Here is a 26,710-nt window from a genome sequence, read left to right as displayed (position 1 = left end):
ACATCGAAATACCTCGTTCGCCACAAAAGCTAACGGTTCGGTATAGCTTAATTAAGCTGTCGTCTGTTCATATGCGCCCCCGAGTCGCACGTGACTTCAGACCGGTGTACCGTCTTTTTATAATGTTTCGCGTGTACTCGGATCATCGTGTGCCAGTTTTCGAGGACAAGTGTATCTTTTCCAGGCGTTACACCGATCCGGTTGCGCTTCCTGTAAAACCGCAAATAAAGTGAGATGGAAACGGAATTGTAATTCTCCGGGACACGGGTGGTGAATTTTATTTCCGGGATACTGTTGTTGTCGGTCGTTTCGCCACCGCCTGTTCGGTGTGAGGCGGCGGCGCTAACAGGAGGGGCCTCGCCGCCGAGGCCCGCGATAAGATTAGCGCAACTGGAGCGCCGCGGCCGCGGCCGCAGGTGCCGTGTGCGAGAACTCGAACAACTACGTTGCCTCGTAGTTTCCTGTATCATCTAATTATTGTGCTTCTGGATTTATTTAAATGACTGGTGTACAAACAGTTAGCTAAATGATTCGCAGTGGAACAGGTACGGGAATTCGATGAAGGGCTGTAAGTCTGTCTCTCGTAAAGAGAGCTGTCGGTAGAGTTTCAAGCTGTTACCTTTTCGACGAGCTTAAAGTCAAAGTGACAACTGTTGCAGCGATATCGGGAATTTCGGAGAAATTGGGTCAACTGTAATACTTGTCGAGTACTGAGAGGAGAAGTTGTTCAATTGTTAAAAATCATTTATCGATTTTACTATAAATAAGAGAAGCTCCCACTGTAAGTAACGTCAGAAATTCGGCTTTCGAATCTCCGTCGCGTGACTCTGTGTCGGTTCGGCACGGGAGAGGTAGGGGCGTGTGTTGATCTAGGTATTGCACCGGCAGGAAATCGTGAAATTCTTACCCCGTCTGTAGTCGTTCCCTCAACTCGACGTCACTCGACCGTACCGGTCGTAGACATTGTCGTGACGACGTACGTGTAAGATATTTATTTTGCTTTTGTATTTTTATGGACTGTAGGCTGTGGCGTCACTGATCTCTAGGTTACTTTGGTACGTGCCAGTCTGGTTTTTATGTGCCGAAACGGACAAATGTGACGTGGCAGTAACCGCAATTTCAGTTACGGCACACATTTTGCGCGTACTGGATTTCGACGAGTGCACAGTCAAAGGTTGCGGCTACTCGCAGTTCCAAACAAATTCTGAAGGTGCCTCACTCGAAAAGGCGAAACGCGCTACTGAAGCTTCTGCCGTCATTGCGACCTAGACTGTTTTCTCGAACTGAAGGTGTATCGACATTGCTGCCCTGTGACCGTAAAGTGGCAGGATTTATATTTCGGTCGGCAGTTGGTGCCCGTGTTGGGATGTCGTCTGAGAGAAGAAAGTCGAAGTTTAATTTTGGGCTGGCAGTGTTGTCGACGTGGACGTGCACACTTTGCACCAGCTGTCTTCCTAGCACGGTGTTGTGTCCCTGAGCTGCCGGGCGGCGCCTTTCACGTTTGGTCTCTGACGAGTGAATACCTCTGAGCACGCTTTGTCATTTCACTTTCATAAAACATTCAGATATGTTCGTGTAAAAATAATGTAATGTTGTTCTGCGAGAACTTAATTGCTTACGAGCAACATTCTACGTTTTTAAAATTGATAAAAATAAATATGTATAAACATTTCTACATTCAGGAAATGCCAATTACTCAAAGAAAGAAATGGTATACTAGCTTGTTTGATTGAAAAATAAGCAGTGCTGAAGAAAAGGTTCACGTGATAAAATATCGTTTTGCGGAATTTGTGTGTGCGTCGTACTAAAGTCTTTACATTAGTAACAGTTACTGTGCACAATACATATTTCAGTTACTATCAGTACAAGAACTTAATATCAAATAATAATAAAACTTATAGTTTTCGTTATTCCACTGGGTGACTATAACAGTGTCACAAGATATTGTGAAACATCATTGAATAGTAGTTCTTTCTTCTAGAATAACTTCGTATCAGACAGGATTCTTCGAGAGTGGTAAGGGTGCAGAATCGTGTCGTATCTTTGAGATAGAAGTGATTGAGAGATGCTGAAATTATCAGGCTAACCAACTGACAGGTGTGAAAATTCCCGGACTATCAGTTTAGTAAGCCACGGCTGCAAAATACTAACAAGAATTCTTTGCAGACAAATGGAGAAACTGGTAGGAGCCAACCTCGGGGAAGGTCACTTTGGATTCTATCGAAATGTTGGAACGTGCGAGGCACGACTGATCCCGAGACTTACCTCGGAAGATAGAGGAAACGCAAACTTACGTTTCTAGCATTTGTGGACTTAGATAAATCTTTTGACGATGTTGATTGTGTACTCTTCTTTCAAATTCTGAAGGTGGCAGGGGTAAAATAAAGGAACAAAAGGCCATTTACAATTTGTACAGAAACCAGGTGGCAGTCGAGAGAGTCGATTGGCACAAAAGGGAAGGTGTGAGACGGGGTCGTAGCCTGTACCCGAAATTATTCGATCTGTATATTTGGCAAGCATTAAAGGAAGCGAAAGAAAAATTGAGGAGGAATTAAAAAGTCCAGGGAGAAGCAATAAAAACTTTGAGGTTTGCCAACAACATTGTAATTGGGTCAGACAGCAAAGGACCTGGAAGAGCAACTGAATGGAATGGACAGTGTCTTAAAAGGAGCATATAAGCTGGACATCAACAAAAGCAAAATGAGGATAATGGAATGTAGTTTGAAGTGATGCTGAGGGTATTAGATTAGGAAATGAGACTTAAAGTAGTAGGTGTTTTTTCCTGTTTGGGGAGAAAATAACTGGCAATTGTCGAAGTAGAGAAGGTATAAAGTATTTGCTGGCAATGGCAAGGAAAGTGTTACTGAAGAAGATAAATTTGTCGACATATAGATTTGTCAGAAAGTCTTTCTAAAAGTATTTTTACGGAGTGTAACAGTGTACAGAAGTGAAACAGGGACGATAAATAGTTTAGATAAGAAGAGAATAGAAGCTTTCGAAATGTGGTGCTACAGAAGAATGCTGAAGATCAGATGGGTAGATCGTGTAACTAACGAGGAGGTACTGAATAGAATTGGGAGAAGAGGAATTTGTGGCACAACTCGACTAGAAGGGATCGGTCGGTAGGACACAATCTGAGGCATCGAGGGATCGCCAATTTAGTACTGGAGGGCAGCGTGGAGGGTAAAAATCGTAGAGGGAGACAGAGATGAATTCACTAAGCAGATACAGAAGGATGTACGTTGCAGTAGTTACTCGGAGATGGAGCAGATTGCACACGAGAGTAGCAGTGGGAGCTGCATCGAACCAGTCTCTGGGACTGACGACCACCGACTGACTACGTGAAACGAGTGTGGGGGTGACGCCAGTTGTTGTCAGCAGCTGGCCATTAGACACACAATATTGGGAAATGACTCGCCACCTTATTGGGAATGTGGACCATTGAACATACTGAGGGAACTGATTGCACAGGAACCAGTGCCACTCCCCCCCCCCTCCCCCCCCCCCCCCCACCTGTCACTCTGACGGCGTGGTGGTGATACCAGTTCTAATTAAGAAATGAACTGTAAGAATTAGTTGCTGCTTCAGAAACAAAACGTATTTCAATCATCAAAAACACCTCAGTGTGCTGTCGTAGGCACTTGCACAGTCTTGCACGAAATAACTTCGGTTCTTTTCATTATCTGCACGGGATTAATGGTATGCTGCTTTACAGTCGGTGATTAAGTGTGTGTTTGTAATGACTTAAATCTATTGGGTACAAAGGTCACCTGTCAGGAAGACTGGGGAAGTTAGTCCATTTATAAGAGAGACGCATACACAATGTTCGTGACCCGTACTCTAGTGCTGTCGGAGTTTCCTTCATTAAAGGAAGATAAGAGTGATTCGGGAATGTGCTGTTACGTTTGTTGCCGGTCAGTTTCTCACTGAGAGTGAGTCGCATAAATGCTCTGAACTCAGACGGGAATGGTTGAAGACAGAATGCTATAGGGCAACAATTTTTCCCCCACTCACTCTAAAGAGCCTTTCGCAGATGTTTTTAGATTTAGGTAAATTTCTTTAAAAGGTGTTTAATTATTGTCTTTTTTCTTTGCAGGTCAAAGTTGTCAAATTTAGCTATATGTGGACAATAAACAATTTCAGTTTTTGTCGCGAAGAGATGGGCGAAGTTCTAAAATCGTCAACATTTTCGGCAGGCGCCAATGATAAATTGAAATGGTAAGTTATTGTGGCATTCGCAGCTGTCGCTTTTGTATTCGTAAAGAGCACAGAAATACTGAATATGGCCAATTTAACTCATTGTGAATAAGCTTATCTAGTAAATGCATTCACTGAATGATATTTTACACTTACACTCCAATACTCGATTTACTTGTAGTACTGCATTTGAGTTGGGCCGAGGGCAACCTGCTAAATATCACTACACTGGCCTCATCTCCTTTTCAGTCTGTTTAACCCCTATTCCCCCTCCTCCGCTGTCTGCATACCACCTACTAGAATAAAATGTTTAGTGTACAGTTTTCAAATTTGTATTTTTCAGTGCAAAGAGCTCCGTGCATTTGATTTTAAATTACTAAGATTTACTTGTGAAGTCAGATACACTAAATTTTTGCAGGTGTTTACGAGTCAATCCGAAAGGTTTGGATGAAGAAAGCAAGGACTACCTCTCCCTATACTTGCTTCTAGTCTCCTGCAACAAGTCAGAAGTTCGGGCAAAGTTTAAATTCTCCATTCTTAATGCCAAACGAGAAGAGACCAAAGCGATGGGTAAGTTTCAGTTTTCCTGCTGCCCGTAATGCTCCTTTCTGTCGTACATTACTTACTCGTGTTAAATCTGTGAGATTAATAGTGTATTTTTTTCTGTACGATGTCAGTCGTGTCATATTTTACACTGCCTCTAACTTCTCTTCGCAGAGAGCCAGCGAGCTTACAGATTCGTTCAAGGCAAGGACTGGGGCTTCAAGAAGTTCATCCGAAGGGACTTTCTCCTGGACGAAGCAAACGGTCTTCTCCCGGACGATAAACTCACCATTTTTTGTGAGGTAAATTGTCACTCCATTTCCTAGCTACCTCCGATAAATCCCACTCGGTGCCCTGACATACGGGAGACTTGTCAGATTTGTCCCTTTGGAGTTAGATTGTATTTATGCTTCCTAGTTTGCAATGATGATGTCATTCATTGTGAATCGTTTGTTGCTGTGTCTCTGAAATTGTCCTAGTTTCAAACGGTCAAAAGGAAGCTACAAAAACAAAATTAATACTGAAATGGCAAAATATATTGTGGTGATCATGAAGTAATAATTCAGTGTGTGTGTGTGTGTGTGTGTGTGTGTGTGTGTGTGTGTGTGTGTGTGTGTGTGTGTGTGTGTGTGTGTGTGTGTGTGTCTGTGTGTCTGTGTGTCTGTGTGTCTGTGTGTCTGTGTGTCTGTGTGTCTGTGTGTCTGTGTGTCTGTGTGTCTGTGTGTCTGTGTGTCTGTGTGTCTGTGTGTCTGTGTGTCTGTGTGTCTGTGTGTCTGTGTGTCTGTGTGTCTGTGTGTCTGTGTGTCTGTGTGTCTGTGTGTCTGTGTGTCTGTGTGTCTGTGTGTCTGTGTGTCTGTGTGTCTGTGTGTCTGTGTGTCTGTGTGTCTGTGTGTCTGTGTGTCTGTGTGTCTGTGTGTCTGTGTGTCTGTGTGTCTGTGTGTCTGTGTGTCTGTGTGTCTGTGTGTCTGTGTGTCTGTGTGTCTGTGTGTCTGTGTGTCTGTGTGTCTGTGTGTCTGTGTGTCTGTGTGTCTGTGTGTCTGTGTGTCTGTGTGTCTGTGTGTCTGTGTGTCTGTGTGTCTGTGTGTCTGTGTGTCTGTGTGTCTGTGTGTCTGTGTGTCTGTGTGTCTGTGTGTCTGTGTGTCTGTGTGTCTGTGTGTCTGTGTGTCTGTGTGTCTGTGTGTCTGTGTGTCTGTGTGTCTGTGTGTCTGTGTGTCTGTGTGTCTGTGTGTCTGTGTGTCTGTGTGTCTGTGTGTCTGTGTGTCTGTGTGTCTGTGTGTCTGTGTGTCTGTGTGTCTGTGTGTCTGTGTGTCTGTGTGTCTGTGTGTCTGTGTGTCTGTGTGTCTGTGTGTCTGTGTGTCTGTGTGTCTGTGTGTCTGTGTGTCTGTGTGTCTGTGTGTCTGTGTGTCTGTGTGTCTGTGTGTCTGTGTGTCTGTGTGTCTGTGTGTCTGTGTGTCTGTGTGTCTGTGTGTCTGTGTGTCTGTGTGTCTGTGTGTCTGTGTGTCTGTGTGTCTGTGTGTCTGTGTGTCTGTGTGTCTGTGTGTCTGTGTGTCTGTGTGTCTGTGTGTCTGTGTGTCTGTGTGTCTGTGTGTCTGTGTGTCTGTGTGTCTGTGTGTCTGTGTGTCTGTGTGTCTGTGTGTCTGTGTGTCTGTGTGTCTGTGTGTCTGTGTGTCTGTGTGTCTGTGTGTCTGTGTGTCTGTGTGTCTGTGTGTCTGTGTGTCTGTGTGTCTGTGTGTCTGTGTGTCTGTGTGTCTGTGTGTCTGTGTGTCTGTGTGTCTGTGTGTCTGTGTGTCTGTGTGTCTGTGTGTCTGTGTGTCTGTGTGTCTGTGTGTCTGTGTGTCTGTGTGTCTGTGTGTCTGTGTGTCTGTGTGTCTGTGTGTCTGTGTGTCTGTGTGTCTGTGTGTCTGTGTGTCTGTGTGTCTGTGTGTCTGTGTGTCTGTGTGTCTGTGTGTCTGTGTGTCTGTGTGTCTGTGTGTCTGTGTGTCTGTGTGTCTGTGTGTCTGTGTGTCTGTGTGTCTGTGTGTCTGTGTGTCTGTGTGTCTGTGTGTCTGTGTGTCTGTGTGTCTGTGTGTCTGTGTGTCTGTGTGTCTGTGTGTCTGTGTGTCTGTGTGTCTGTGTGTCTGTGTGTCTGTGTGTCTGTGTGTCTGTGTGTCTGTGTGTCTGTGTGTCTGTGTGTCTGTGTGTCTGTGTGTCTGTGTGTCTGTGTGTCTGTGTGTCTGTGTGTCTGTGTGTCTGTGTGTCTGTGTGTCTGTGTGTCTGTGTGTCTGTGTCTGTGTGTCTGTGTGTCTGTGTGTCTGTGTGTCTGTGTGTCTGTGTGTCTGTGTGTCTGTGTGTCTGTGTGTCTGTGTGTCTGTGTGTCTGTGTGTCTGTGTGTCTGTGTGTCTGTGTGTCTGTGTGTCTGTGTGTCTGTGTGTCTGTGTGTCTGTGTGTCTGTGTGTCTGTGTGTCTGTGTGTCTGTGTGTCTGTGTGTCTGTGTGTCTGTGTGTCTGTGTGTCTGTGTGTCTGTGTGTCTGTGTGTCTGTGTCTGAATTCCTGCAATGCTAATCTAAAGTATAATGATCTATAACAAATACTCTGTGGGGAGACTGACTAGTGTGGATGTGCCTCCTGAGGGTAGTGGGAAGCCTGGGGAGGGTGTCTACAAATGTTCACTGGTTGTTGCTTGTATACTCCAGAGATTCGTTAATTTACAATGAAAGTAGATGAACAATCTTATACAGAATCCAGTAGTTACTGACAGCATCTCGTTGACTGCGTCTCCAATTCTGCTCGAGTATTCTAGCAAAAGTGTTACTAATCGACCTGAGTATGAAACAAAACTTCTGCAGCAACTAAAAATTCTTGTTCCACAGCAAGCAAAAAGGTTGATGAAAACAACTTAATTTTTCTACCAATTTTTAAAAGTGGGCATTGACAAGGAAGTCTCCCCGTTCCATCCTCCCCCCCACTACTCCCACCCTCACCCTCCGTCCCTACCGCCTCATATTTAGTGGTAAGATGGCCTAGTAGATAGCCAGTCAAAAACTGAATACACACAAAGCATGGAAACAGGAACTGTGAAAAAACAAACAAAATAGAAACAGTGAATGGCCCAAACACTGAGAGAAATGAAAGAACGATTGTGTTGTGATTGTGTGGTCGCGCGGTTGAATTGCAGACCAGTAGATCCGTATTCAGATCTCCCTCGTGTCCAGTGGTTTTTTTTCCACACTTTCTGTCCGGTCTCTGACGTGGCTGTTCCGCTTCTGTAGTCTTGGCAATTGTCATACTACACACTGCTTATAGAATAAGAGTCATCCGGTAAGAATATATTACCGTTGCAAGTAAATGTGACGAATGGTGACAGCGAGGGAGATATCGCGTAGACTTCTCGCAGAAATGAAAATGACAAGTAAATAGGTGTGAACTATGTTACAACTGAGGACTTCGTTAAAATCTCCAAATTGGAATGTGAGAGTCATAACACGTGGTACTTGCGTAGAACGAATTGGAGGTCTCGTCTCATTTCTCGCTGTTGCGAATGTTGTTACACCACACCACAGACACAGATCTGAATACGACGAACACACTTCTGAGACTGGACGGACAGTTTATATCGTCGAGAGAAAAAAAATTATGGAGGGGAGGGGGGGTTGAACATGCAGTCAAATACTGTGACCACATAGCCACGACATCGTGGCTTTTCTACGCTCGACGTTGCACATCTTCACTGTCTTTGTTCTGCTCCTTTTTTCACAGTTCAGTACGGTGTCTTCTTTCCGTGCTTGATATGTGGTCAGTTTTTGATAGGCTATGTACTGAGCCATCTTACCTCTTAATCTTGACGGAGTTGTGATGCAGAGTTTCCCTCTGCTACAAATTTGCAATGAATGTGAGCCTCCTGAGAAGGCATATTAATGTATCTGGTGGTTTTTTGAGTAGCTTAATATGTCCTGTGGTATTCTTTCCAGTAAAATTCAATTCCCAAATGTAAGCATAAGTTTCCCATTCTGCAACCACTGTCACTTTCAGTTCTATATTTAAATCTAAAAAAAAGTGCAGCTTTTCAACAGAAACAGACATAACTCTCCTTTCATTAGAAACTCTTCTCCTTAGTGCGATTGTTAAGTCACAAAACATATTTTTCCATCAGACTCAAATGTTCCAAACAAATCGGCATTAATTGCTACATAAACTAATTCCAGTTAATTTTAAAGTTTTAACAAAAATCTGTTCATAAATTTCATCTGCCAGTCTGTATTTAGCTTTGTACACAATGTAAATTCTCTCTCTCTCTCTCTCTCTCTCTCTCTCTCTCTCTCTCTTTCTTCTTCTTCTTCTTCTTCTTCTTCTTCTTCATTCAGCTCACAATGTTGAAAAGTTTGCTTCGACTTTCTCGATCACTTGATGAATGAGGTGTTCTAACAAATGACCTCCTTGATTGCTTTGATTCAGCTGTGGGTTGTTGGTGAAACATTGTATTAACTAAATGACGCACTTGTTTAGTCTTGTTCCACAAACCATATTATTACTGTAGTTCCAGGTTTTGCATCATAGAGCTATTCTTTAATACGTAACTGATCCCAAAGATGAGAACCAGGTAGAGACAAAAATTTCAAATTTTCTGTGTATCGATTCTTGACTTGAACTGTGAAAGTTGTCTCTGTGGACAATTTTGACAAAATTACATGTGTGTTTCAGTGTTGCCCACTGGGTGCAGTAGGCACTGTACCCAGTGAACAATGCAGATAGACCGAACAGGAAACAGTGCAGTTTACCTTCTGTAGGTTAGACTTAAAATAGCATAAGCAACATGTTAAAGGCACAAGGTTTCTCTCTGCTGTCCCATGTCCCAAAGACAATAGGTAGTCATCTCTTCAGTTCAAAGGATAAACGATCAGCAGACATGTAAAGTGGGGTTTACAAGATCATTAGCAGAGTGTCAGTCTTGCTATATATGACAGACTCGGGGAGGGGAGGTGGTGGGGGGGGGGGGGGGGTTAATATGCACTAGGTTCAGAGACCATTATAGAAGGTAGAGATTAAAGGAGACAGATTCAACATTCGCCGAACATTCTGTAAATGAAAACCACAAATACAGAAATAGATGTAAATTAATCAGAAATTTTTGAAATTAGGGAAAACTCAAATTTTTTATATTAGGGGACAGTTGAGTGTATCCTCACATTTATTATTGAATGGACAAACTCAATTCAAAATTCACCACATTTAGACAATAACCTCCACATGTAAGAATACTGGTGCCTTCATGCATAACAAAAGTTCCATTCCTGTGTGTAGCTCTACTCCAATGTATGTTTAGTCATAGTTGATACATAATTTTGTCAAAATTGTCAACAGAGAACTTTTACAGTCTAAGACAAAGATTCATTGAGAAGTTGACTCATTTATATTTGTCCGGTTCTCATTGTGTGGCTCAGTCGCATACTAAAAAATGGGCTTACGACCTGAAACCTACGTCATACAGCAATAATGGAGTTCGTGAAGCAAACCTTAAAAAGTATATCGTTTACTTAATATGAGAACTTTTTTCTCGAAAATTTTGTTTGGTCAAATCAAAACATTCAAATCATTTGTAGGTTTCTCCAATGTTGTGAAAGTGGAACCTGAGACAGCTGTTTCGTACGAATTTTTACATATTGCAAAACATTTAACCTTAAGTCGATGTCAGAAATTTATTTCAGCACTTCCACAAATTCACATTCAGTAGTGTTCATTTACCTTCTTTCTAAATAAATTTTCATGCTTCATTATCTCAGAATGTAATTTGTTTTTCAAATTGAGTTTGTGTTTCTCGAACTCTAATATTATTTTTTTTTATCCGCACATTTTCCCGATTGGACTCGGTAATACGTTCTGCCGACTTAAACGTAGACGTCTGTACTCTGCAAACCACTGTGAGGTGCACGACAGAGGGTAGGTCCCGTTCTACTAGTTACTGGGGTTTCTTCCCATTACGTTCACGTGCGGAGCACGGGAAGAACGATTTGTCGAATGCCTCGGTGTGTGTGCAGTAGTTACTCTAATCTATCCTCACGATCCCTGTGGAAGTGATACGTAGGGGTTTGTAGCATTCCTAATCATTTAAAGCCGGTTCTCGAACTTTCTCGGGATAGTTTGTCAATCTTCGAGTCTTCCAGTTCAGTTCCTCCAGTATCTCGGTGACGAGAATTGCACACACCTGTGGCCATTCGTGCTGCCGTTCTGTTTACTTTAAATATCCCCTGAGAGTCCTATCTGGTACGGATACCACACACTAGAGCAATATTCTAGAACCGGTCACACGAGTGATACGTAAGCAATCTCCTCTGTAGATAGATTGCACTTCCCTAGCATTCTACCGGTAAACCAAAGTCGTACCACCTCCTTTACCCACAACAGAACGTGAGAGATCGTTCCATTTCACATCTCTACGAAGTGTTACACCCAGGTATTTACTCACCGATATTGTAGTTACGGGAAAGAATGTGTGTGCCTGTGTGTTTTTTTATTTAAAGCAAGTTGTGAATCTCTGCACCACTTTGAAATCTTATCGAGATCTGATCGAATATATATGCAGTTTCTTTCGGATAGTACTTCTTTATAGATAACTGCATAATCTGCAGAAAGTCTGAGGTTACTATTAATATTGTCTGCAAGTGACGACACGAACAGCACAGTTACTTTCCTGCGGCACATCACAAGTTGCTTCTGCTTCTGACAGTCGCCCTCTCTGACAGTCGCCCTCCATCCGAGATAACACGCTGTCTCCTCACTACCAAAAAGTCTTCATTCCGGTCACAAATTTCACTCTGTACCCCGTACGATCGTACTTTCGACGGCGAGCGTAGGTCTGGCACTGAGTCAAAAGCTTTCTGGAAATAAAGAAATACTGCATCTGCCTGGTTGCCGTGATCCAAAATTTTCAGTACTTTCCCTCCCATTACGAACTGTTCTACTAGTTACATATCTATCCAGTGTACGGTCAGCTATACTTTTAAATGTGAGCCACAGTTCTTCTGTGCGCTCCCGACCTGTGGTCGAAGTGTCGGGTTCGTCATCGAGATAGGACACCACTGATTTTTTTATGTAGTTCGGTGGTCGTATATATCTTCGTTTCAGTAATCCTTTGTACAGTGGTAACACAACTGTGTCGTGATCACTGGTGCCAGTTTCAGTGTGGACATCCTCGGAGAGGACAGGTGTATTTGTTGCTACTAGATCCAGTATATTTCCACCGTGAGTGTGATTCCTGACTATCTGTTCTAGCTAGTTCGAGAGAAGGCATTTAGTAACGTTTCACAGGATGTTTTATCACGTCGATCACTCACAGAACAAATTTTCCCAATTTATTGTTGCACGATTAAATTCTCCGCCGGTGATTACAGTAAGACTGGGGAACTTACGTACAAGTGAACTGAGGTTTTCTCTTTAAAGTTTTCAGTTACGTCAAGAGTCGTCTGGAGAGCGATAGTAGGATGTGACGACGATTTTGTGCTCGTCCCTGATAGTGTCCCACTTACACAATCTCACATGTAGTGTCAGTTTCTGACTCGGCAGATTTGAGTTTCTCGACTACTGCGACAAATGCGCCACCTCCATTTCCTGTCTGTCCATCCTTTCGATATAAACTTAAATTTTCCCCGATACCGCCTTGCTGTCGATTCCAGGTTTCGACTTCGTGGCTTGTCGGAATGTTTTATCCTTACCTGTATCTAATTTGATATTGAGGTCAATAGTTACTGTAGTTACCTGTACTTAATTAGGCTTCACCTCAGCAAGAGCTTTTTTAAACCGAACACTTTGAGCAATTAAGTTAATATTAGTTTGTCCTATTATCTCTGTTTACAGATAAGTACCTAGGTCAGAAACAGCTCATAAAATTCCCTTACTGGAAGTTTTAATACTGACACAGGAATTAAATAATACTAATTGTACAACTATTCCCTAATTCAAGATAGTTACTGAAAAGAAAATCATTACTTAAATTCCATTCTCTTCCAATTTCCAATCCCACACTAGAGAGAGAGAGAGAGAGAGAGAGAGAGAGAGAGAGGGGGGGGGGGGGGGGGGGGGAATTTTTTAATGTTTTGTAGTTTGTACGGCCCATTCGGATTTGCTGAACTTTAGACCTTGTCGTGTTGTCGACTGCACTGTTTCCGTCGCTCTCAGTGAAACTGCAGAGTGGTCACACTGCTGTCTTTCGATCTCCAGCTTGCTGCGTATTCACTGGTCGTCCACTGCAGTAGATTACTATCTGGAAAAGCAGTTGGCCGTCTGTTACATTCCGATGCTTTACGATAAATTCTACGGCCCATACCAAGTCGTTTGCACCAAGTTTCTTAGTGATAAATCTCTAGTGCTTAGTTTAAAAAGCACAATTTCTTTTTCTGATCTGTTTATTCAGTCCGTCTGGGATTTGCGTTATTTCTGACAAGTCTTCGCTAAAACCACTATAGTTTCCTCCTCCGGTACTCCTACGTATCAATTTTCTTTAGTGTTTTTCACTTTTATCACTCTTTGTGATCGATACAATAATTGCTTGCAAAGGTTGTTTTTGCTTCATTTCAAGAAATGAAGATTTTTTGTGTGATCCGTGTTCTTCCAGGGTCACCACAAATGAGGTGTTACTTCCAGTATGGCGACGAGATTCCTCTTTACGTGTTTATAACTGCTGTTCTCTGACTTATTTTCTGAGTTTCTTATAAATGCTTAGAAATAGAAAACTGCTAGCTACATTTCTACGAATAACTTCAGATTCTACTGTACGTTCTCTTCATCGCTGTACGTACGAACTACATTATGTGACCACTTCATTGTTGCACATAGAAAGTAATACTGATTTTTCAAAGTCTATCTTCCGTTCATTCTGACGTGGCACGTGTTCTCAATATGTCCACACTTCGGAAATCTGTGATCTCTAGGGCAGACCTGCAGTTGACGGAGTTCTTTCGTTTTTGAGAAAGTCACTGCGATCGTCGTCCTGTGCCGAAGACGTGTGCCATCCCTCGATACAGTTCACCGTGTGGGAAATAAAGCCCACGTGTGATAACTGCGAACAGTTGCCGCACTCGGTAATTTCCCGTAAACACGGTCGGCTGCATTACGAAGGGTGTAGTGGTTTCCTATCGATTCTTCACCTTCGCACAATACTGAGAAAGTGTATTGTTTCGACAAAAAAAATTAGAAATTTAGAGCGTAGAAAGTCTCGGTGTAGCGAGGTGTGCAAACGGAGCAGCACCTGAGGCACATCCACCAGACCTCACTTGCTCCAGTTGAATGGTTAATACGTATCTCTTTTAATATATCGTGTTCAGAATTTCTTTATTTTTATAGATTGCAAGCCTCCCCCCACCCCTACCCATTAATATATGTGTAGATACCTCTATGTTTCTTTTCTCGTGTGTTCGTAGGTGAGTGTAGTGGCAGACAGTGTGAACATCTCGGGTCAGTCAAATGCCGTTCAGTTCAAAGTGCCAGAGTGCCGGCTGTCTGAGGACCTGGGCTCACTGTTCGACAATCAGAGGTTCAGCGACGTGACGCTCTCCGTCAGTGGGAGAGAGTTCCAGGCCCACAAAGCTATCCTTGCCGGTAAGTTACTTTGTTTTTTAGTAAATTCTTTAGACGGGTCAGTCCGTTATTTGTCGCGTGTACTTCAGACAGTAGAGATTTTTAGTGTACCGTCTCCTTTTCAGCGCGGAGCCCAGTATTTGCGGCTATGTTTGAACACGAGATGGAGGAGCGAAAATATAATCGAGTAGATATTACGGACGTAGACCACGAAGTACTAAGGGAAATGCTGCGTTTCATATACACGGGTCGAGCCACGTCGCTGGAGAAAATGGCGGACGACCTGCTCGCGGCCGCCGACAAGGTGAGTCTCCACCGTGTGTCGCGACCCTGACCGTTCTGTTAAATGTGGGTTAGCATTACTCTAGATTAGTGCCCTAAAACACACAGTAGGTTCCAGTGACTGTTTTGTCAAAGGTTTATACTCGTCCTTTCACCTCTGTACTGCCACAATAATGCACGCACGAGGGTTTGGATGAAATCCCTGTGTATGTACGTGTAGATGTAGGGTGAGGATATAGGGAATGACATTTGCCCAGACAGTTGCACTCGACTTGTCCACAGTTCAGTCCTGTGACTGAAGAAAATAGTTTTTCCCTCTTTCCATTTGCAAGTGGAACAGTTTAGGGGATGACTAGTTGTGGAACGAGGTACCGTACAGTGGCTCGGGGAATATGGCTGAGGATCCAGGAAACAACAATTTGGACACAACTTGCCTTCGATTCCTTGCGGAGTTCGCGTGAAATCTGGCGTCGGAATGGAGTCGGAGAGGTGGGTGAACTGAGAACTCTGAATGTGTAGGTGGGAAAAGTTTGGCTCAAATTAAGATACGATGAAAATTTGAGTTGCTCAAAATCACTAGGTAAAGTCTGTGTGTCGGTAGCTAGTGCTTTTGTGTTTCTGTAGTGTTAAATCTTGAATATAAAAGAATCTCTCCAACTTATTGTCCGTATTATTGCCCTGTAGACTCTAATCTGTATCCGATTGTACGGCTTCGAAAACTGATGCCGAGCTCGTAATCGTATTGGAGATAAGTAGTGTTACATTATCTTTAATACCTGCCGACATTAGTGGCTGTAATGGGGTGTCATTCTTCATTGCAGGTACTTCGTTAAATATACCAGGCGATTCACAGAGATATGAAAGCATTTTACTATGTTATTCTGCAAGTAAAACTAAACAAAAAAGTGGGTTCACAAATGTCTAGTTATGGAGTTAGGCTAATAAAAGATTTTGCCCGAAATTTAGCAACTTGGCTAATATGAAGCCATTGAAAAACTGTAAGAGGCTAAAGTGAAGCACAATTTCCATTTGTTTTGTTGTTATTGGTCTGGTGAATCTAACAAAAGTGTCCCAGATGTGTATCTGCAGTAGTTTTCCATAACCTACAGAGAAGCAAAGATTATTTATTATACAAACCCATGAAACTGAAACAAGCAGCAAAATCTGTTGATACATATGCAGCTAAACGCCTTGCATTTCTTGAACATTTATTGTAAATGTAATGTGAAACCGTATGTGCGCTGTACAACTTTAACACTGAGCTTTGTTTTTTTCCAATTTAACAAGAATTCACGTGTGCTACGGTATTAATAAAAGCAGATTATCTGACACATTCGTGCAGTTTGTTAGTGTTATCACCATCATTTTTCCAAAATTAAATTCTCTACAACTTCTGTTGAAAACTTTGTGCAATTGTTCGGAATTTTAAAAAAAATTGGGCCAAGTAGTTGCTAAATTAAAAATTTTAAGAAATTACTTCTTTGATTATTGGCATAAATGAAATAATTAAATGGACACCCTAGCTGCAAACAGGTGTTGATGTATTTCATTGGGGACATGTTGTAAATGTGTGCCCCGACCAGGACTCGAACCCGGGATCTCCTGCTTACATGGCAGATGCTGTATCCATCTGAGCCACTGAGTGCACAGAGGATGGTGCGCCTGCAGCGACTTAACCCTTGCACGCTCCCCGTGAGACCCACATTCTCGACATGTCCACACCACTACATTCGTAGTGCGCCTAATAGATGTTTGCCCGTCATACTCCTGGGGAGTGTGCAAGGGAAAGTCTCTGCAGGCGCACTATCCTCTGTGCCCTCAGTATCTCGTGTGGATAGTGTGTCTGCCATGTAAGCAGGAGATCCCAGGTTCGAGTCCCGGTCAGGGCACACATTTTAGACACGTCCCCAATGAAATACATCGACGACTCTTTACAGCTAGGGTGTCCATTTAATTATCTTCTCATTTCTAGCAGAGCTGCACGGTCATCTACGCTAACTGTTCTTTCAGGGACAGATACTACTGTCATATATACTTACTGGGATATTCTGGAAAACTACTGCGGGTACATGTCTTGGGCTTGATTTATTAGATTCACCAGATCACTAACAACAAAATAAATGGAAATTGTGCTTTACTTTGACATTGTACAGTTTCGCGATGGCCTCATATTAGCAAAATTACTAACGTCAGGCAAAAGCTTAATTAGCTGTAACTCGGTAAATAAACATTTGCGGACATATGTTTATATGACATTTTTCTTTTTTCTTGTAGAACAACATATTAAAATATTTGCATATCTTCATGAAGCACCCTGTACAATTTTGTTCTGAATTACACACAGAAAATCTTTAAACTGGTTTTGATGACTTTACCTGCATTGTTATTACTTGAAAGAATAACATCAAAAATGGGAGCAGTTCTGTGGTATTCTGCAACTATTACATGTGTCCTCAGAAACTGGTTTTTAGGTTATTTGTTGATTATCACGTGACAACTGAGTGGCACAACCATAGATAAAATGATTTTTAAATGGGAAAGGAAATTACAATAAAAAAGAACAATGAAGTGGAATTTACATAGTAATCTCTCTCTCTCTCTCTCTCTCTCTCTCTCTCTCTCTCTCTCTCTCTCTCTCTCTCTCTCTCTCTCTCTCTCTCGTGCTTAACTGAAACTTAATGTAGTGCCGTGGGAGAGGAAAACTGTCGCTTTCAAGCGAATAAAATAATTACCATTCTGCATAATATATTTTTGATTTAGAGTAGTTTGGTTTTTTTTATCTTCTGAGAAGATTGTAAAAATGTGAATGTACATTGTATGATGGTTTCCTACTAAAACATGTTCTGCAGGTTGATACATCTCTTCCCTAGTTTGCACCTTCTCATATTTGGTTTGGTGCATACAGTTGGCTGTTACATACTGCAGTGAGTAAAGCACAACAGTCATTGGGGTGCTACTGTGCTCACTTACAGAGAAATGGACAGTTGAAAGTATGTTGTCAAGTGCTAAAAATTTTGGCTGAAACTTAGTCTTAAATAAATATATCTAAAAACAAAGATGATGTGACTTACCAAACGAAAGTGCTGGCAGGTCGATAGACACACACACACGTTTGTGTTTGCTTGTGTGTCTATCGACCTGCCAGCACTTTCGTTTGGTAAGTCACATCATCTTTGTTTTTAGATATATTTTTCCCACGTGGAATGTTTCCCTCTATTATATCCGTATTAGTCTTAAATAAGCTACACTGACATACTGGCAGTGGCAGTGACAGAAATCTGCTTGCTAGTAGACTTCCTAAGAATTGCAAAGGGGGTAGAATTTATTAAGTGAAAACGTGTCCTAACTGTTACAGTTAAATGGTAGTGTCAACTTCATATTCAGGAAGTTCTCATTTTCCTCTTAGTGTTAAATGTTTGTGTGTTTTAAAGGGACATGAGAATTTTATTATTGCTACCAATTCACAGTAGAGTTTGGCACAATGAACACTGGCCACTACTTCAGTGTCAGTAATTGCACTTACTGTCTACTGAAGTACTAAAGACCTCTGTGTTGTGATGCTGTGGTGATTTTGACACACATTTTTAACTCTATATTCTTTCTGTTGTCTGCGTGTTGTAAAAAAAAAAATTTAAATTTGTAGCAGTGGTTCTGTTTTTATCTGGTTTTATTATTCCACCAGTTTTATTATTCCACCTTTTCCATAGTTCAGAGTGGAAAACTGTATCCGTAATACACCCTTCCCCGTGTGAGAAGATTTGGAAAACCGGTTGAACAGAACTGAAGATGTCACGGAAAAAGCTTACAGTACGACCAATAAAGGTAAAAATATGAGAACGGAGTGCAGTAAAATGGGTGATGCCGAGGGATTGAGTCGTTCGAGGTAATAAGACGAGTTTTGCTGTACGGCCAGAAAAATAGTGGATGGTGGGAGCAGCAAAGAGGGTTGGCAGTAGTAGGGAAAGTTTTCCTGAAAAGTGAAATATGTTAATACCAAGTATAAATGTCGGGAAGTCTCCTGCGAAAGTGAAAGTGTCAGGAGTGTAGCTTTTCGTGTAATTGAAACTCGGACGATAAGCGGCACTGGGAACGAGAGAGTGTAACCTGCCGAAATGTGCCACACACAAATTTCGAAGATTCAGTTTTTCAGATAGTAACGAAATAAGTGTACTTAGAGAGAACATTTGACACCGCTCGACTAAAACGAGAGCCCGGTCGATAGGTTATCGAGGAATGGGGGTGGCTCTAAAAGCTGAGGTTCGAATACAGTAAAAATTTGTCATTTTGTGACGCTCTTAATGTAATATAATATTTTCTCAAAGTATTAAACATTTGTGTAAGGTAATAGAATTTGTTGTTGGTTTTTTTTTTCAGTATGCGCTGGAGAGGTTAAAAGTTATGTGTGAAGAAGCCCTCTGTACAAATCTGTCAATTGAGAATGCAGCGGACATCCTCATACTGGCAGATCTCCACAGCGCAGATCAGCTGAAAGCGCAGGCCATCGACTTCATCAACACGTTAGTATTATAGTATTAATTGTCAGAATGAGATTTTCACTCTGCAGCACACAGTTTTAATCTGCCAGGAAGTTTCAGTATTAATTTTGTATGTGGGGGGTGTGTGCACGTGCATTTATATAGCCTGTGCTGTACGATCAGTAATCTGTATTTTGCCTTGCGAATGTCTCCTGTGTGGGAGACACGGAGGTAAATTGATTTGAATTTGAAACAAAAAAATTAGAAAACTGTAGATGTTTCGCCCAGTCTTGGATCAAACATAATTGGCAAGTGCTGAAATACAGCTGTGAGAAAGCCACGTGTCTCTTGAAATAAAATAAGCCTGATAAATAAAACTTTGTTTTAGGTGCTGTAAATGAGCATAAGAGAACCACAATGATTAAATTTATAGCTAAAGATAAGACAGCGTACTTGTAACTATAAAACATTGTTCAGAAATGATTCCTCTTTTGATTCAGTTGTTTCTGTGTATCCCTGGCAAGATTGAAAGTGTAGCAATTAAATTAGTAATAAAACACTGTTGTTTAACTAAAACTGTCGGTGCATCGGGCAGCTTTCTGGGATAGCCAGAGGATGGTAGATATGCACAATTGGGCCGAATGTGCCAAACATTTAAAATGTTACTCAGTATAATACTCCCCAGTAGTATGCTGCATACTGTTCTGTGTTTAAAAAAAGAATGATGTGGTTTTAACAATTTACATTTATTAGTAGAAATGTGTTACGGAACAAATTGCAAAATGCTGTCAGTATTTCTGTGCGAGAAACATCTAGACGGCAGTTTGTTTGTGATACTTTTGATGAGTGATTTACTTGTAGACCTAATTATGTGCTGCTGCTTTTCTGTTTCTGAGCTCATTTACATAGTGTGCTAAACGGGTAGCGAAAAAAATTGTTAAAATAGCCCCACGAGAAAAGTTGCACGGTGTGTCTTATCAGAAATTGCTTTTTTTTCTTGTTTGTCATGTGAGGGTACAACCTGTTGGAGAAACATTCTATATAGGAAAAATATATTAAAAACAAAGATTCCATGACTTACCTAACGGAAAAGTGCTGGTAGATTGACACACACACACACACACACACACACACACACACACACACACACACACACACACACAAAATTTCAGCTTTCGCAACCAACGGTTGATCTGTCAGGAAAGAGGGGAAAGGATGTGGGGTATGAGTGGCGGCAACTTGAAATTATTGGAGATTGATGCCTGGTGTGTTTTTTGTGTGTCTATCTACCAGTGCTTTCCCGTTTGGTAAGTCGTGGAATCTTTTGCTTAGGTAGCTCATTCCAATCACTGTGTTGTCCTCAAAAAACAGTGATCCGTATAAATCTCTGTAATAAATGGTGCAAAAACACCTTCAAATTAGGTGACTATTTCTCTTGCTAGACTTCCTGAAGTTGCTGAGCTCTGTATGCACACACTATTCTGGTTAACTTCACTGCTCGTACGAAATGCCGGTACGACCCCGAAAATTGAAACTGTGGTAAAATGTAACTGCCAACAGAGATTCCTTTTGTCACTGACAGGGAGCGTGTACCGGTTATAGTGTCGGCCAGACACAGCTTTAATACTTACCCGGACAGCGGTATGACGAACTGCACATTTTCTGCTTTAACTGGGAGTAGAATTTTGAGGGCTGCACTCTGAAACTTGCAGAGTGGTCTCCACTCGTCGGGAGTGCGAGGTGGTCTCGGAGTCTCACCTCTGCACTTACTCCGGCCGGTGATACAGACAGTGAACGTTTTCTGCCACACACAGAATAATTCAAAATTCTCGATGAAAAATGCGACGGACACAGTCGGCCGACAGGCCGTCGTCCTGCCTCTGACTGAGGTTACTGTCAAAATGGATGTGGACTGGTGCCCGGCAGTATTTATCTGCAACTTGAGCCCACATTCGTTCGATTGACACACCTCACCTTCCACGAGTGTGCGTTGTGGTAATTTGAAAGATTTCATATTTGGGTCATGTAGCAATTGTGACAAGTTTGTATTTCACAACAGCTTTTGTATATCAGTTGGGTTTTTCCGTGCTAAGTTCACTGCAATTAGTATTTTTCACCAGATGCATTTAACTTCTACAGTATCTCCTGTGCTCATTCAGAAAATATGATCTAAGTGTGTGTCTACATTTTGGTATGTATAGATTAAAAACATTACACCTTTAAAAAATTGGTATACAGTTTACCAATGGTGTTCAGGCATCGTGTTGACGTATCTGTAAGTAGTGGTCTTCAGTAAATGTGAACTAGAGGCAACAGTGTCGTAACCGGTGTGCCAATTTTATAAATGAATAGAGTTTTCAATTCGTAAATGACACACGTGTAGGTAATATTTCGAGAATGACCACAGATGATGCTTTATAACCCAACAAAAAATATGCTTCGTGAAATGTACTCTGTAATTGCAGGTAGCTTAAAGTGGAAAACTACGTTGTTACGAGCCTTAAGGCTTTGCATTTTCCAATTTCTTCTTTTTGTTACTGGTGCCAATCGGTCGATATAAATTGCTAAAATGTGATCTTTCTTTTTTTGTGAAACAGTCCGTATTAGTTCCCAGAAACGGGGACAGTGTACAGGTAATGGGAAAGTTTCCTCTCTGCCCCCTTCCCAGGCACGCGACGGACGTCATGGATACGCAGGGCTGGAAGCAGATGATCCTGTCTCACCCGCATCTGATCGCAGAAGCATTCCGAGCACTGGCGACGCAGCAGATACCGCCCATCGGACCGCCCCGCAAACGCGTGAAGCAGAGCTGAAGGCAGCCGCCCTCCGGCGCCCCCGCGGTGGCGACTGCGACCGCGAGCTCCGCCTCCGCCTCCGCCCCCGCCTGCACCGTGGCCGCCTCCGGCGTGGGGTCTCCGCCGCCCCCTGTCCCACCGTCTCCCTGAAATCTCCTCCGTCACCGTATGTTGTCAACTGCTTGGCTGGCAGTGTTCAGTTTCCGGACAAACTCGGAACTATTCTCCTGCACCGTTTGTCGTACCTCCTTTACCTCTGTCAGTTTTTGGTCGGACTTTTTATTTTTCGTCGTTACGTGTGTACGTATTGAGGAAACTGTGCGTCGAGGACCTAGCTTTTCACCCGCTCGGTGCTCGGGTCGGATGGAAAGTGTGGCCCGAGAGAGAGTTTCTTGGAAATAAGTTACCCGAAACATTTACAAATTCGATAAGACATTTTCTTGTACACTTTCGTATGCAAAACGACAGGAACCTAGAACCTAAGTGGGAGTTCATAATTGAGAGAAATTGCACTCGACACTATTACTCGATTTGAAGCTCATTTTTGATTCACTCGGTGACTTCCAAATTGTTTTGCGGGAGCGGGTCATTTGTGAGGATTGCGATTTCTTTGCACATTCTCTTTAGTTGAAAATTGAAGCCGTTTTGTATTTCCAAAAACTTCTCTCTCGGAGGAACTTTGCAGACAGAAGAAAAGTCACACGAAGAATTGTTTGTTTTTGTGGAAAACAAAGTTGCAGAAACTGTACAAAGATTGATTTCCTTAATAAAATATTATTTTTATTCCACCTCATTTTAAAGGTAACACTATAAGAGCAGCCTTTTCACTTTGTTTCTCATTTATTAATGGAGTGAAAAATCTAGTTAGTTTTATTTATATGATCTCCCAAATTCATTTTATTATTTTGTGTGCCTTTGGGCATGTGCGCTTATGTATGTTAATGTGTGGTTACTATTGTTAATTGTAAACTTGTTGTTCCAGTTTCTTTTAATTTAAGAAATAGTTTTAATTTGAACTGGGTTTTCTGTTTTGTTTTTGCCCACTGAGTCTTTGCGGCATCCTCTGTGAAATTCTTTGAATTAATGAGGAATAGTTAATGGCTAACACTTGACTCCCAGTCCTCTGCACCTCCCCACCTCACCCCCTGCAGTATTCTTTGCCCCAGAATATTCTTTCCTTTTGCTTTGACCTTCATGTCTCGTGAATATTTCCTTTACACACAGAATCCTGTTCCCTTCCCGTGACTATCTCTTGTTATTGAAGTGCACTTTAAGATCTGCACTTCTCCAAAGAAAAACGAAAATGAGATGCAACTTGCAGTAGTATTTTTATGAACAAATTTTAAATGTATCTTTCTAAATCTGTTCTCGGAATCAGAAAGATAGCTAACCTATTTCGAAACGAAATGTCTGGCTCTCGGGGGTCCGATGCGTGCATTTGCATGCAGTGTACAGATTTGACCCGACTGGGAAGTAAATGTGAATGTCGAGCCAGATACCGTGTTATCAGTTAAATTTTTTGGGTACAGTACAGTGGACGAGTCGTGCCCGTATTTTGAGGAGGAATCGGTTTTGATTTGATCGTGCCAATGTTTTCATTTTTTATACGGTAATGTTTACAAACCGTGGTTTGTTGTATTTCAATTCACCAGGAATAACTTGGGAAAACTTGTAAATGCGTCGGAAACAGTGTTTTCGTGTGATGTGTAAGAGGACAAATTAGTGATAACTGTTTCTTGTACACAAAATGAAAACTGCTGGTTACGTGATTTTTAATCGTTTTACATCAGTAAAGATTTTGTGCTGTAAGTTACTGGATTTCTAATGTTTGAGAAAATGTTAATATCTTTAGTTTAGGTAGTATATCCCTTGAAGCAAATTATCACAATAATTTAATATTTTGGAAAACCATCAAAAGCCTGTAATTTAATTTTATTATTTGCATTGATGTTTGAAGTTATCAGCTGATTTATCTCTGCAATGCAATTTATTATGCTATTTCTTGTGTAAACTGACAAATTGGAGGAAAAAAATTGCAAATATCTGAGTTCAGAGAATAATTGTGTGCGCTTATGTTAACTTCTGTGGGAACCGCAGTACTGTTATTGCCAAATATTGTAATCTTAAGGAAATATACATGTCCATATATTCATTTATTATCTTACCAGATTAGTTGATGCCCTCATTGCCATATTGAGTTTTCTGTGATAAAACATTAGTTTGTTCATGGTGGATCATACTTCATTAGTGTTCTAATCACTAAAAATCATTAGAATATCATTCTGATAACAGTATTTTATGTTTGTTTGCCCCAATGTATACTCCATTAATGTACGACTTTGTTCTCGGAACAGCTGTAGACTGTGAAGCTTCTCGAATTCACTGTAGGTCACATCCACCCTCTCCCGACTTCCTCGTATCCGGTGTAAAGTACACCCTCCTCTGTAAAGTTGCGATTCCGACTTTGGACGCGAATTAAGATATATTGTACTACTGCTAACAGTGGGCAAGCTAGAAACCTCAAATTCGTGTCTTCCAAAAAGAGTGGTGGATGTTTCCTCAGCACGCAGTGTCGAAATAGAACGACAGATTAAAAAATATGTTGTACATGCAGACATCCTGTTTTTTTGTTCGGTAAATTCAGTTGTCACGTACTCTCTGGGAAGCCTGCTGGCTTTACCTGCATTTAAGCACAGTGCTTTTTGATTTTTGCAGTAAGTGACGACATTTATGACGAGTGGTAAAACTCTGCAATACGTCTGTCCGTACATTATTACGGCCGGCACGTCCCGTTTTGATGTCGGGTGCAGTAACGACAGTCGTCCGGTTAGCTACTTTTGTGGCATTTGCATTTAGGAAACTGCACCGATCTGTGTATTGCATTGTTTTTCATAGATTTACTTTGTAACGTGTACAAATGTACTCGGGTACTTCAGATGTTGCTACTGGATTTGTGTTTGAGGTGAACTTCTTGACTCCATTTCTGTTTGTGCTCCAGTGCTGATTGCCTTTGTAACCAAATTTACATAATTGTAGCTTCATTTGTGTAATTCATTGGGAAATATGATGCCAACAGCACATACTTCATATGAGTTAAATTTTCATTAAGTATAGAATAAATGGAAGTTTTTGGAGAATGTTGTGCATTTTCTTTACTATCAGAAATGTGTTCTACCCCTGTTTAATTGTAACGTTACTTAGTGTTAAACATGCTGTTCTTGAACTGATATGCTTCCCATGGTATGTTAAACAGATTGATTGTGTGTGTGTGTGTGTGTGTGTGTGTGTGTGTGTGTGTGTGTGTGTGTGTGTGTGTGTGTGTGTGTTTGCGTGTTTGCATTTTGCTGTCTGAAGAAAATATTGTAAAAGAGAACCATAATGTCTTGTGTGCATATGAAATGACGACACATAAAAAAATAAAATATGAAATAATATTGGAGTTGAATCCGCAAGTCTGAGTCCTGCTGGATTCATTCAGACAGTCGTGTTATTTCACCTCTGCTGATGAGGTGACTGTGGGAAGGGAATGACACACAAAAGTAAGAGAATTTGACTAAAATTCTGGCCCAGTCCCAAGTTTTGCAGGGCACGTAGTGGGCTGGTCAGCTGTCGTGGCAGTCTTCGTGCAACGATAAGGTTGAAATGTGGAGAGGAGCACGTAAAAATTACTGTGAGTGACCAGTTGACCTTCAGATTGATACTTTCCTGGGTTGCTGGGGTAATTAATAAGTCATGATGACATCTGACAGTTTTGAACAAAAAGAATCTTGCAATAAAATTATCCTCCCGTGCCCGTTTGTGCGACGTTCCCAGAGATTAATCTCCACAAAGTTGCGGCACAGATTGACAGGTGCATCCTCTTTCAGGCTGTGGGGAAAATAAGGTGTATATGAAAAGGTTCAGAGGTCATTGTATGTAACAGAATACAAATGCCTTGAAGAGTTGCATAGTATACAAAATAATTTGACACATTTTGAACTTGTTTATTACATTTGTTTATAGGTCCCTGCACATATTTATGGAATGTGTGAAATTTCTAAGCAAGCAACTGCCATTTCCAAAGTAAATCTTATTTTTCATTCATCAGTCTCTGTATCTGGTTTGTCACGCATTGAGAACTAAAATACATGTCACAATAGGAAATACCTCGAGAGAGATTAAAAGATTTCTACAGCTCTGTGTGAAAGTACAGTACTATTTCGTAACGAGCAGAGGTTACTTAACATTAATGTATCCTTAAACATTAATGTTTTTGTTTTAATAGTACTGTGCGTGACCACGGAGAAAGGTGGCTTGATAATGAAATATAGTAATTCGTTCATTAATCGTGTTCTGTACAGCCTGTCGAGGAGGAAAGCCTCCAGTTGTATGGAGTGACATTAGTTGAATATATAGCCATCACTAGTTTTGGGTGGTGCTTAACTTGCTATCTACATGTTCACGGATAACCCCCCCCCCCCCCCCGCATTCGGAGGAGAAAGTTGGCGATTGGAATTTCGTGAGAAGATTCCGTCGCAACGAAAAACGCATTTATTTTAATGATTTCCAGCCCAAATCCTGTATCGTTCCTGTGACACTCTCCCATATTTCGCGATAATACAGAACGTGCTGCCTTTCTTTGAACTTTTTCTATGTACTCTGTCAGTCCTCTCTGGTAAGGATCCCATACCACGCAGCAGTATTCTAAAAGAGGACGGACAAGAGTAGTGTAGGCAGTCTCCTTAGTAGGTCTGTTACATTTGGAAGTGTCCTGCCAATAAAACGCAGCCTTCGGTTAGCCTTCTCCACACTTTGTGTGTTCGTTCCAATTTAAGTTGTTTGTAATTGTAATACCTAGGTATTTAGTTGAATTTACGACTTTTAGATTAGACT

General features: G+C 41.6%; 1 protein-coding gene across 3 annotated transcripts in view; it reads left to right on the top strand.

Annotated features, from left to right (window-relative positions):
* Nucleotides 1-24,975, top strand: part of LOC126109880 (protein roadkill) — a 695,429-nt gene extending 670,454 nt beyond the window's left edge. For all 3 annotated transcript variants that reach the window (XM_049914959.1, XM_049914960.1, XM_049914961.1), the window contains 7 exons: nucleotides 4,097-4,218; nucleotides 4,616-4,767; nucleotides 4,915-5,042; nucleotides 14,130-14,307; nucleotides 14,412-14,590; nucleotides 18,943-19,085; nucleotides 21,712-24,975. In XM_049914959.1, coding sequence (XP_049770916.1) covers nucleotides 4,097-4,218; nucleotides 4,616-4,767; nucleotides 4,915-5,042; nucleotides 14,130-14,307; nucleotides 14,412-14,590; nucleotides 18,943-19,085; nucleotides 21,712-21,856 — 1,047 coding nt within the window. In that variant the 3' untranslated portion in view covers nucleotides 21,857-24,975. The remainder of the gene's footprint in view (nucleotides 1-4,096; nucleotides 4,219-4,615; nucleotides 4,768-4,914; nucleotides 5,043-14,129; nucleotides 14,308-14,411; nucleotides 14,591-18,942; nucleotides 19,086-21,711) is intronic.
* Nucleotides 24,976-26,710: the final 1,735 nt, after the last annotated feature.

Source organism: Schistocerca cancellata, chromosome 12 (genome assembly GCF_023864275.1).
Source record: "Schistocerca cancellata isolate TAMUIC-IGC-003103 chromosome 12, iqSchCanc2.1, whole genome shotgun sequence".
NCBI classification, from domain to species: Eukaryota; Metazoa; Arthropoda; class Insecta; order Orthoptera; family Acrididae; genus Schistocerca; species Schistocerca cancellata.
This window is presented reverse-complemented; position numbering and strand designations above follow the sequence as displayed.